Source organism: Haliotis cracherodii, unplaced genomic scaffold (genome assembly GCF_022045235.1).
Source record: "Haliotis cracherodii isolate W230 unplaced genomic scaffold, xgHalCrac1.p SCAF_3, whole genome shotgun sequence".
NCBI classification, from domain to species: Eukaryota; Metazoa; Mollusca; class Gastropoda; order Lepetellida; family Haliotidae; genus Haliotis; species Haliotis cracherodii.
Window position 1 is genome coordinate 74,100,741 of NW_027266286.1, and position 13,597 is coordinate 74,114,337.

The window sequence follows — 13,597 nt, forward strand, 5'->3', positions numbered from 1 at the left end:
GGCGTCATCTGAACAATGGGCTGGAGTCAGTGAAGTTTGTCTCTAGGGCTGGCATTTCTTGTTTCCTTTATTGTCTTTCCTTTGAGTAATATTAGAATGACACACTTGAAACTAGAACATACGGATTATCTGTCTCGTGAATGTATGCTGCAAGTTCCACGCCAAAGGTCTGCTCTCGGTATTAAAGTTGGCTTTGTCTCCAACAGTGATGCCTGCCACCGCTGAAGAGATCACAATGAGACCCCTGGGGTGTCACGTGGGCAGTCACATGCCCACACACTCAGCACAGTCATAGTGATGACATAACTGTATCCTATTTGGGATTCATCCTGTGCTGAACCGTTTTTCTTATATGAGAGAGTTAGTATGGTCTTCCGCCGCTTTTCCATCAATAAATAAAACCGACAAAATGAATCACTATCAAATAGTGATGTTGCAAGGTGTTTGCGAACAGGTGAGTATCCTGCCCCAACGGTGGCACCCGTCACAAACACATGCAAAGGCATGCCAATTTCACCTGAAAAAAACACGGAAACATATGGTTCAAGGCAAAATAGGGAATTGCATCGGAAATCATTTTTGCCACCGACGCGTCAAATATGGAAATGTACTCCTACCAAACAAAACGTTTGGAAAGCTTTACTGAGGCGTTGAATCTTGTAACCTTGATCAAACAACTTTGACATTTTCGTAGAAAGAGCAAGCCCGATTGTACCTCAAATAGTAGACACAAAGACTGGAGCTGCAGGATTATTGCTTGACATAAAGGGAAAGTTGAGTATTGGAAAGTTTGAGAGTTTTTTGAAACTCTGAATCTTTATCCACAGATATATATAAAATATATAAAACAGTCTCCTAGTCTCCTTTATATCTAGATCAGGTGGGTGAATCAGTGGAAGGCGACTGGTCACTTGATTCTTTTATAACGACATCAGACCATCGATATAACTGAAGTTTAAGATAAACGTCTTGGCCAAATTTCCTTGTTTTGACTTTGCCAATCCGAACAGAAATTCTATTCATATGAAGAAAGAAGCAGATCAGCAAGAAGAGGAGAACAATTGGTGCCCATGGGGGAGCCTACTTCATTCTTAAATGTCTTATCCCCGGGGGGCACCAAAAATGGTCTTCACATATACCCGGGAGTTCGGCGTGACGACTTGCAAATGCTTTAAACACGGGGCTACCTATACCCCAACGTCCCTATGTCACTGTAAACTAGCGCCGTCACTGTTAAACTCAGGCTGACACTGTTAAACTCAGGCTGACACTTTTAAACTAGTGCTGTCACTGTTAAACTGGTGCTGTCTCTGTTAAACTGGTTCTGCCACTGTTTAACTGGTGCTGTCACTGTTAAACTGGTGCTGACACTGTTAGACTGGTGCTGTCGCTGTAAAACTGATGCTGTCACTGTTAAACTGGTGCTGACACTGTTAAACTGGTGTTGACACAGTTAAACTGGTGCTGTCACTGTTAAACTGGTGCTGACACTGTTAAACTGGTGCTGTCGCTGTAAAACTGGCGCTGTCACTGTTAAACTGGTGCTGTCACTGTTAAACTGGTGCTGTCGCATTTAAACTGGTGCTCTGTGTGAACCACAATGGTTTTACGCGTATTTGTCCAATAATCTTTACAATCTTTGACTTTGTCCACTTTTCTTCTCCACACAGAGTCGCTTGGATTCTTAGTCATAGTGATGATAATTGTTGAAGTGATGCTTCGACTTCATCCAAAAGTTCAGAAGCTGAATCCTTTCCGAAGGTTTTCTAAAGATGGGAAAGACTGCAATCAGAAAGCCGAGAAAGATTCTTCGTCCGTTTCCAAGGTAACGGTTGCCATCATTTCATTGTGAAAATAGTTATCCTTTATATATCTCTGTCTCTCTCTCTCTCACCTTGCATGTGAGTGCACAATTCTTTCTTATTGCTTGAATTTCTTTGCTTGACTTGTTTTTATTGATATCAATACGGAATGCACAATAGTTTAGAAGCAATACCATTTGCAATTAAAATGTTTTTATCAGTATGTTTCAGACAATGCCAGTCCCTTAATGCCATCAATTCAGATTTCCCAATATTCCAATTTGGTTTCTTCAAAGCCGAAAGGAGTATTATGTACCATTCTATTGATCCGATCATAAACGACTTCCCTTTAGCATGTTTTGCAATTATACAAACCGCATTTGAACTGATTGTGGTTATAAACGACCTGAAGTCTTTTCTTATCGATTCTGCAGCCTAGACAAATTTAGACATCTTGAGGAAATGTATTTGAATTCATCAAAATGAAAAGATTGTTTTGGATGATGAGCTCTGGCTTGTGTCTTGCTAGGGGATGAAGCTGAGCCACACTTCTCTGTTTGCAGATGTCGTTGTATGTGTACAGCATGCTCAAGTGGACTCCGGTCAACCTATCTTTAAAACGATTCCCCCTACAGCGTGCTAAGTACAGGAAATCATCCCTTCAATCTACCAGTGCCTCCACCAATGGCGATCACTCCCCTAGGCACCGTGTTGCTGTAGGTTCTTTACTGTGCATCTTCGGCAGCTAAGGTGTATTTTCCGCTTTGTGTACACAGGGAGTTTATATGACCTCGCAGTTATGGCGTTTGCTCGTCGCACGGAAGATCTGAATTTTGAGCATCAATTTTCCTGGGATTTTTATATAATTTTCGTATGGGAATTACACAACTTTGATCGCCGAAGATGCACGTTTTCTAGTTATTGATATCTTGTAGCATGCACCAAGGATCTAGCCGCTTCCTGTGATGCTTTCGTTTCATATTCAACTTACTTCTATGACATTCTTTCAAAATGGTAGATAGACTTTTCCTTAACTTTTCCTTAACAACCTTTAGTCTTTAACTTGCTTTCACGGTAATACAGCAATACACGGAAACGTTTCTATTCATATTAAACAAGAAGGATTTCAGCTTTCTTCATTTTGATTTGATTGGTTTGTTATTTAACGCCGCACTCAGCAATATTCCAGCTATATGACGGCGGTCTGTAAATAATCGAGTCTGGACCAGACAATCCAGTGATGGACATCATCAGCATCAATCCACGCAATTGGGATACGATGATATGCATCAACCAAGTCATTTTACTAAGTCGATGACTTGTGATATGTGACTATGAAAGTGATATGGTGGAACTCCATTAGACCTGGCATTAATTATCTTAGTAACTTCGGTATATGATTAAAATGACATGATTGATTGATTGATTGTTATTTTTGACGCTATATTCTTCCTCATCGGTATTCATTTTTCCAGAACGGTGTAAACTTTTCTCCCAAGCACGGCGTTTCTCTGAAGAACGAGCTGTGTGTGGTGTTGTTCAAACGTGAAAACAATAACATCGTAGCGACGCTGATAGAAGCCATCTTGAAACAACTGGATGACGTCAGGTTATCGGTGAAACCTCACTACATGATAGAAGGGCCGGAACACCTCAAGTCTATACCCAGGGTCAAACTGTTTCTGGTCGTGTCAGAGATGGAAGACAAGGGAGGCCAGAGCTTTCTCCGAATGCAGGATAGCGACCTGCATACGTCAGCGGTTCGTTTCATGAAGTCGCTAGGAGGTACGTCAAATCTCATATATGCCCATATTGGGTCGACTTGAAATGTCACATGATCAAGAAAAGACTTTGTAAGATAAGTATGCAATCTATAAGACTTGTCAAATGGCTGACAGCGTGTCTCGGTCCTTCTCGCATATGCATGTGTTGGTCAAATGTGCAAATGTTCAAACGAATTTCTCAAATCAGTCTTTTCGACATATGTAAACCACTACTATACATTTAGTGTCGTTAAGGGCGTGTTGGAATATCTCATTCATATGAACATATTTCATAAAATTCTTTAATTATGCAGATCCTGTGAGCGGGCGCTATGTATACCTTGCCCTTTACGTTAACAATGTGCACATATTCATAGAGGAAAGAAAAACCAGCTATAATAACGGCACCTTTTCGACCACTGGAAAGTGTCAATTTATTGAGTTACGTGAAGATGGCAATTATGGAACATATTCATATTACTGTCAAGGAGACATGTGTGTCTTTCTTACGCGTGGGCGTTGTGCAGTTTGGCCGTGAATAGGTACAGACGCATGACTTTGATGAGTATAAAGACTAAGCCTTCTTTTTTAAACCTCAATAGAAAATCTATGTATGGGCATGTAGTTACCGAAAACTATTTGTATATCCTTAAAAACAACTAACATAAAAGATTTGTTCACCAGAAACGCTTAATGAGAACCTTCACACACACACACCGTCACACACACGTGCATGCACGTTGCTATATAAGTGCAAAAGTCTTTGATGCGACTTTAAAACCCATTTCACCTCACCTCACCTCTGAAAAAAATAAAATGACCCTGGTGGAAAAAACAAGCGAACACATAATTTGTTCTCTTGTAGCACCAACAATAACGGGATATATTGGTCTATACATAAAACTTTGTGGGTAAAAAATATTCGGATCCTCTTTTCTGAGAAATTGTTTGTATGATTTGATATCGAAGACTCAACAAGAACTCTTCCAGGGTTCAGGTTAAGGTCGAACGATATCTAATCTTTGATCCCCAGTATAAAGGTTTTTAATATCTGATCACAGAAATTACTCAACATGACAGTCTAGCTTCAAAAACAATTATTGTCGTCAAATGCAAAACATGTCTCCGCTTAAAAAGCCCTTTTTGGGGATGAAATGTTCATCAAATTATTAAAAAATTAAATTTTAACGATCATAAACAATAACGTGTCTGACATCTGTTGTTTTACCTGTTTTAGAGGCAGTGATCAATGATGGTTTACTTTTTTTATAAATCAATATCCTCTTGGAACTCTTTTAAGCTTCTAGATATCGCCTCTGTGGTCCAGAGGTAGAGCGTCTTCCCGGAGAGCGGAAGGTCGTGAGTTTGATCCCCGGCCGCAGAACACCCAAAGACGTTAAAAGATTATACTTGTTGTTGTTACCCTGCCTGGCGCTCGGCATTACGGGGCTAAAACACACACACACACACACACACACACACACACACACACACACACACACACACACACACACACACACACACACACACACACACACACACACACACACACACACACACACACACACACACACACACACGTGCATGCACACACGATGAGGCCTATAGTAGGTAGTCGGGGGTGTTACACACGCGCACACACACACACACACACACACACACGTGCATGCACACACGATGAGGCCTATAGTAGGTAGTCGGGGGTGTTACACACGCGCACAAACACACACACACACACACACACACACACACACACTCGTGCATGCACACTCGTGCATGCACACACGATGAGGCCTATAGTAGGTAGTCGGGGGTGTTACACACGCGCGCGCACACACACACACACACACACACACACACACACGTGCATGCACACACGATGAGGCCTATAGTAGGTAGTCGGGGGTGTTACACACGCGCGCACACACACACACACACACACGATGAGGCCTATAGTAGGTAGTCGGGGGGTGTTACACACACACACACACGATGAGGCCTATAGTAGGTAGTCTGGGGGTGTTACACACACACACACGATGAGGCCTATAGTAGGTAGTCGGGGGGTGTTACACACACACACACACACACACACACACACACAAACGATGAGGCCTATAGTAGGTAGTCGGGGGGTGTTACACACACACACACACACACACACACACACACACACAAACGATGAGGCCTATAGTAGGTAGTCGGGGGGTGTTACACACACACACACACACACACACACGTGCATGCACGCCGCTATAAAGGGCAACAATCTGGAACGCGATGGGAAACCCCATTCCACTACCTCACCTTGAAGATTCATGAATTCGACATTTTCCAGTAAAGAAGATGAAGATGCATGAACGATGCCAGAGTCCTGTGATATACCAAATGGAGGGATTTTACTGACGCCTGGTGTTCAAAAGAAACCATGCTTGCTTCTCTCTCAGCACTGCCACATCCAAAACGTATTCCTCGTCTGTTTGTAAACGTATCGCAAATGTCTTGGAATTATACCAAATGTGAAAAATCAAATAAAAAATTATTTGTTTTGTTTCAGCGCAAATAATTCTCATAATGGCAAACGACGAAGGTTCAAAGAAGCTGACGGCGCATAACATGTACAACACCAGTTTACGTCTCGTCCAATCACACGAGGTGTTACAAGAGTTGGCGTCTACCGGAAGAGTGTTTAGCATTTGGCGCGAGTTGACGTCACATCAACTTAGTCACCTCAGGAAAATCATACGTTCAGTATTAAATATAAAGACAAGCATACGGTGAGAGAAAATGGCCAAACTGGACGTGTCCATAACCTGAACGGCATATCGAAGTCGTGGACGGAAGGTCGTCTCTGCGATATAATGCACACAGGGCAGTCTGGAGAGAAAATACTGTGCATCCGGTGTCGCCGGAAGTGAAGACGTTTGTGAGCTGTGACAGTTTACTATAGACTTTGGGCCTGTTCCTCACTAACGATGGACTGCGACGGTTGGTCGATCCCTGAAATAAAATCTTATAGCTGGACGTTCATACTAGAGAAACATAGAATAAGCTGCATTTCTTGTCCATTTGGGGTTATTGTTAGGTATTGAGTACAAAGATGCATTAGCAGAAAGGTGATTTTTGTAGTAGCTTTCATGGAAAAACGCGATGCGTAACATGAGAAAGACATTTATACATTTCTGGGTCCCGTTCCAATAAGCGATCTTAGCGTTATGACTGTCATATGTTGGTGTTCTGAACGACTGTCGTGGAGTGATGTTAAAGCATTGGAAATAAAGGGGCGGTCGGGTAGCCTAGTGGTTAAAGCGTTTGCTCGTCACGCCGAAGACCCGGGTTCGATTCCCGACATGGGCCCATTTCTGGTGTCCCCCGCCGCGATATTGCTGGAATATTGGAATATTGCTTAAAGCGGCGTAAAAGCAAACTCACTCACTCATTGGAACTAAAAACGTCTTGTGGTGAGATCGCTTTGTGGGACGGGACCCCTGAACCATATAGTAAGCATATATTTCCGTACTACATCATGTCATCAATTCATCCCAAACGCTCAAGATATATTGTCTTCACAATGGAAGTCTTGCATCAGTCGCAATATGTGCATATGCAATCACTATCTTGATTAATTTACTCATATGTCAATTCCAAGTCAGCATTCTGTTTGTAGCTTTGTGGTTTTATTGGAATGATACAACATCCGATCGATAATTCTGTTTGAACGTTAGATGTTGATTATTGGTTTATCATCATAATTCTTGTCATTAAATTCAGAAAAAAGCTTTCATGTTTATTTTGAAACAAATATAACACTTAATCCTGAATAATTAGTTTTTACGGGACTCCAAACAGATCAAAGCCTCTCGTCCATTAACACAGGCAGAACCCATTGCATTTTCAGTGAGGTTGTGGAGCACTTTAGTGTCAACAGTACATTCATGTAGATGCTGTAAGTCAGTGCCCGGGCACGGGTGGCCCAGTCGTCTAAGGTGCCACAGTTTGCTGTGCAGAGTTGCGTCCCTAAGGCACGCCAGAAACCTATCAACGGGGATTCGAATCCCAGATTCGCCCTGATTGTTATCGTTATCAACCATACCCGTTATCGTGGGTTTTACCGAAGTGGGAAATTTCTCGGACCTGCCTGCACTTCGGGATTTCCTCCCACCTGACACGCCAAGCTATATCTGAAAGTATTTCAAAGCAGCGTTATACCAATCTCTCTCACTCATGATTCAAACGTCGACTAAGACGAAGTTGGATATATAAAAAATGTTCTGAACGAAATCCGTTCTAATCCCATAGCAGAGGTAATAAATGTTCAAGATTAATTTTGTTCATGTACATTTGAGTTAACTTTGTCTCATAACCAATTTGTACCACTGAAAGATCCATCGTGATGCATAGAGAAAATGACAAGGGTTATCTAATGATGTATTTATCTACATACGAATATATTTGTACTATAATATGAAGGCAACGCTATATTTGCCTGTGTAACACCTTGTGCAAACTACAGTATGTATGCTCAACGTGTTCCTTTGTACCAGTTTATTTTACAGTGGATGTTTTGTTACGTATCATATTGTTGTTGATTTATTATATTTGTTGGTAATTCAGTAAACTTGATGAGAGCAACTCACTGTGTTGACTTTATGGCAAGGGAAACATAATGGGGTGCGCAGTTTAAGAGAAGTGGATCTTGTGATCGTGGACTGACGTAACGGTGCGAAAACAAGATGTTTCGTGTTGTAATTTATGAACAAAAGGACACATATGAAAAGGACCCTTCTGACCCACGGGATATGCATGTTTAATTCATAGATGAAAAGACAAATATTAGGACCCTTAAACACCAAGGGACATGCATTTTTAACCCATGGATGAAAGGATAAATACTAAAAGGGCCCTTTTGTCGCACGGGACATGCATATTTAATCCATGGATGAAAGGATAAATACTAAAAAGGCCCTTTTACCACACGGGACATGCATATTTAACCCATGGACGAAAGGATAAATACCAAAAGGGGCATTTTACCACACGGGACATGCATATTTAATCCATGGATGAAAGGATAAATACCAAAAGGGGCATTTTACCACACGGGACATGCATATTTAACCCATGGATGAAAGGATAAATACCAAAAGGGCCATTTTACCACACGGGACATGCATATTTAACCCATGGATGAAAGGATAAATACCAAAAGGGCCATTTTACCACACGGGACATGCATATTTAACCCATGGATGAAAGGATAAATACCAAAAGGGCCATTTTACCACACGGGACATGCATATTTAACCCATGGATGAAAGGATAAATACCAAAAGGGCCATTGTACCACACGGGACATGCATATTTAACCCATGGATGAAAGGATAAATACCAAAAGGGCCATTTTACCACACGGGACATGCATATTTAACCCATGGATGAAAGGATAAATACTAAAAGAGCCCTTTTACCGCACGGGACATACATATTTAACCCATGGACGAAAGGATAAATACTAAAAGGGCCATTGTACCACACGGGAGATGCATATTTAACCCATGGATGAAAGGATAAATACCAAAAGGGCCCTTTTACCGCAAGGGGTATGCATATTTAACCCATGGACGAAAGGATAAACATGACAAGGGCTCTTATTGCACACGGGATATGCATATTTAATCTATGGATGGAAGGATAAACATGATAAGGGCTCTTATTGCACACGGGATATGCATATTTAATCTATGGATGGAAGGATAAACATGATAAGGGCTCTTATTGCACATGGGATATGCATATCTAATCTATGGATGAAAGGATAAACATGATAAAGGCTCTTATTGCACACGGGATATGCATATTTAATCTATGGATGGAAGGATAAACATGACAAGGGCTCTTATTGCACATGGGATATGCATATCTAATCTATGGATGAAAGGATAAACATGACAAGGGCTCTTATTGCACACGGGATATGCATATTTAATCTATGGATGGAAGGATAAACATGACAAGGGCTCTTATTTCACACGGGATATGCATACTAGTATTTCATCTATGGATGAAAGGATAAACATGATATTGGCTCTTATTTCACACGGGATATGCATACTAGTATTTCATCTATGGATGAAAGGATAAACATGATATTGGCTCTTATTTCACACGGGATATGCATACTAGTATTTAATCTATGGATGAAAGGATAAACATGATATTGGCTCTTATTTCACACGGGATATGCATACAAGTATTTAACCCATGGATGAAAGGATAAACATGATAAGGACTCTTATTGCACACGGGATATGCATACAAGTATTTAACCCATGGATGAAAGGATAAACATGATATGGGCTCTTATTGCACACGGGATATAATACTAGTATTTAATCTATGGATGAAAGGATAAACATGATATGGACTCTTACTGCACACGGGATATGTATATTTAATCTATGGATGAAAGGATAAACATGATAAAGGCTCTTACTGCACACGGAATATGTATATCTAATCTATGGATGAAAGGATAAACATGATAAAGGCTCTTACTGCACACGGGATATGCATACTAGTATTTAATCTATGGATGAAAGGATAAACATGATAAGGGCTCTTATTGAACACGGGATATGCATATCTAATCTATGGATTAAAGGATAAACATGATAAGGACTCTTACTGCACACGGGATATGTATATTTAATCTATGGATGAAAGGATAAACATGATAAAGGCTCTTACTGCACACGGAATATGTATATCTAATCTATGGATGAAAGGATAAACATGATAAAGGTTCTTACTGCACACGGGATATGCATACTAGTATTTAATCTATGGATGAAAGGATAAACATGATAAGGGCTCTTATTGAACACGGGATATGCATATCTAATCTATGGATTAAAGGATAAACATGATAAGGGCTCTTATTGCACACGGGATATGTATATCTAATCTATGGATGAAAGGATAAACAATATTGTCTCTTATTGCACACGGGATATGCATATTTAATCTATGGATGAAAGGACAACCATCAGAGATCTTATTGCACACAGTATATGCATTATATGAGTAAAGGTGCAAGTATTATAAGGGCCCCTTTGCACATTTACCATGAATGGAAGGACAAGAATGTTTAGGGCCCTTTTCCCAATGGGATATGCATATTTACTATGAATAAGAAGGACAAAAATACTTTCAGCCCACGCGACATACATATTTTAAGACACGAGGGAAACCCTTTTCAAGGCTTCCTCATGTATTCATATGAAAGAGAACTCCGCTCCGTGTCAGCGATACCATGTGAGGACCCTAACAAGACTAAAGGTATAGGTAAGGTTAATGTGTCACAAAGGAAGATTTTAGAGGTCTTCAGGACGCGTTTATAATTTCTTTGAACAGCAAATTTTCTCGGAAGATGTTCATAACAACAGTACAAAAAGCGACTTAATCATTCTCAGATGTTCCCTTCACATTACATCATGGGTCGTTTTCACTCATTATATTGTGCCATACCTATGTCAGCAGCTCAAACCTTGCATGTGAAAGAAAGAAAAAAAACCTAAATAGTCACCCACTTGAACTTGTCTTCATTTTCATACATATCTTTTACAGTTTTTTTCTTGTGGACGAAAAAGGGACCTAGTCCTGCCTCCTTCTTCAGATATTCAGAGTCTGATGTTCCAATAGAAATGGAGTTGACATTAATGAAGCATCCTTTTATCAAGTGAATATTTTATCTCCATTTTTGTATGACAAATACTCTGGACACAGTCGCTGGTAAAGTTTCATTTAGGAAGAGGCCCAATCTCTCTCTCATCACAAACCTCTCAGCAATCATAGAATTTCTCTCGTCGTGAGTGAAATTTGATTATTACTCACCCGATGAAGGAGTATGTTATATTATGTTTCTCACAATAAAGAAGTGGACATTCATAAGTTCTCTTCCTTGTGTTAAATACCTTTGAAAGACTTGGCTGCATATACGAGGATGATAACACGTCCGACAATAAGAGAAGAATTTTACATGTGTTGAATTGAATTTTAAAAGAAATGTCGATCTATCGGTAGTAAAGGTTCGTTTCACACACTTCAATGGTACAGATATTGCAGCAATAGCTTAATCAGACAACGTTCTACACACATTCACCACCAAACAATGGCCCACTTCGACATCTGATCGTAGGACATGATAACTTGGTATTCAAAGACGCGATCTTGAAACCTGGAATATATTTGTTAAAAGCATGCAAGTTACTCAAAATCGTAGCTATGTCATATTTCACCTCCTAACGCTGTTCACGTTAGAACAGGTCCCAAGTAGCCTATGCTTGCAAATGGATCAGGAAATCAGGCTCGGTTGATGGCGGGTCATAGCAGTGAGGTGAGGTGCGTGCGTGCGTGCTTGCGAGCGTGTGTGCGTGCGTGCGGTGAGGTGATGGGGTGAGGTGAGGTGAGGTTGATGGCGGGTCATAGCAGTGAGGTGAGGTGAGGTGCGTACGTGCGTGCGTGCGTGCTTGCGTGCGTTACAAGTCCGTCATGATGCCAATTTAAAGATACCACGCCGCAGTCTATCATGAATACCCAACTCAGACACAGTATACTGACTCCGAGCCGACCAGTCCTTGTTTTAGCACCTAAATGCCGAGCGCCAGACAGGGTAACAACAAGTACCATCTTTTAAAGTCTTTTGGCGTGGCTGGGAATCGAACCCCGGACCTTCCGCTCTCCGGGAGGACGCTCTACCACTAGACCACGGAGGCGGTCTCATCGTACATAAGGTACATGTGAGCGTGGGATGTTGGCCATAATATCAATCACTGGTTTGTCTCATCCAAACTCGCTTATGTATAGCAGGTCATCGTATAGCTGGAATATTACTGAGTCCAGCGTTTAAACAAGCATACAGACAAACCATACAATACGTCTTTTAAATGACTGTTCATGTGTCGATGTTTATATTATTTTGGATGCTACATTTGTGGGGTGTTTTTTAGATTGTATTTTTATCGCAATTAGCTGCACACACCCGGGTTGTTTTCGTAATCCACTTAGTTATTAGTTATATATTGTTATCTTCTTATTCCGCTTATGGCACAGATTTGGCAATTTCCTTTCAAAATGACGATACCATTAATACGTCGTTCAGCCTACCGGCTAATCCAGTTACGTTGTACGCTAATGGAACATTGATCGAGAGAGTAGTCCTGAGCGGTATCCTATCGCTAAAACTTGCACCTTACCCATACCTGACCACCAAATGCCGCTGCATAAACAACCTGATGCAGAATTATTTCAGATTAAGCTTCTTGGCGCTGGGCTTCTGACGCTTAAACAAGTAATGTTGTAGGATTTCATAACAGGTTCACACATGAGTGAGTGAGTGAGTGAGTTGGGTTTAACGCAACTTTTAACAGTATTGCAGTCATATCGCGGCGTGTGAGCTTAATGTGGGAGGAAAGCCCGAAGTGATGCAGGTCTCAGACGTTTACCACTTCGGTGAAACCCATGAGCACGGGTTTGGTGCTGACAAACCTAGAAACGTAATCAGGGCAAACCGGGATTCGAACCCACAATCATAGGTTTCTGGCTTGCCAAAAGGACGCAATTCTGCACAGCAAATCACTGCGCTTTTGACGACTGGGCCACTCGTTCCCCTTCACAGATGGAAGTCCAAAGGGAATACGCATATGTGTTTGTTCTGGTGAGTAAAAGGGTGAGAATTGTAGTAATCTTGTATCACACAACCAGGCAACGTGTGGCTAAGTTATTTGTGTGGCACTCTACTCATAACTGAAATACAGCTTGTTTGTTTGTTTGTTTTACGCAGCACACAGCAATATTCATGCTGTATGGTGGCAGTCTTTGGTTGTATAATCCCCAGGAAACTAAGAATGCAAACTGAAAGTGCAATGACCCCTTGACCAGGGTAAGCATTGTCCAGAAAGTGTTAATTATTGTTGTGTATTTGTATCGCCCATTGGGATCCCAGGTTAGACTTGATCCTATGCGACCAAAGTT

At 41.1% G+C, this 13,597-nt stretch overlaps 1 protein-coding gene across 2 annotated transcripts in view; it reads left to right on the plus strand.

Moving 5' to 3' along the window:
• The window catches only part of LOC139474306 (uncharacterized), a 46,664-nt gene extending 39,708 nt beyond the window's left edge, over positions 1-6,956 (plus strand). Inside the window, exons 3-6 of one of the 2 annotated variants that reach the window (XM_071257261.1) lie at positions 1,671-1,825; positions 2,366-2,518; positions 3,278-3,587; positions 6,123-6,956. In XM_071257261.1, the coding sequence (XP_071113362.1) occupies positions 1,671-1,825; positions 2,366-2,518; positions 3,278-3,587; positions 6,123-6,346 (842 nt within the window). In that variant the 3' untranslated portion in view covers positions 6,347-6,956. The remainder of the gene's footprint in view (positions 1-1,670; positions 1,826-2,365; positions 2,519-3,277; positions 3,588-6,122) is intronic. The other variant, XM_071257262.1, reaches the window with a different exon arrangement.
• Positions 6,957-13,597: the final 6,641 nt, after the last annotated feature.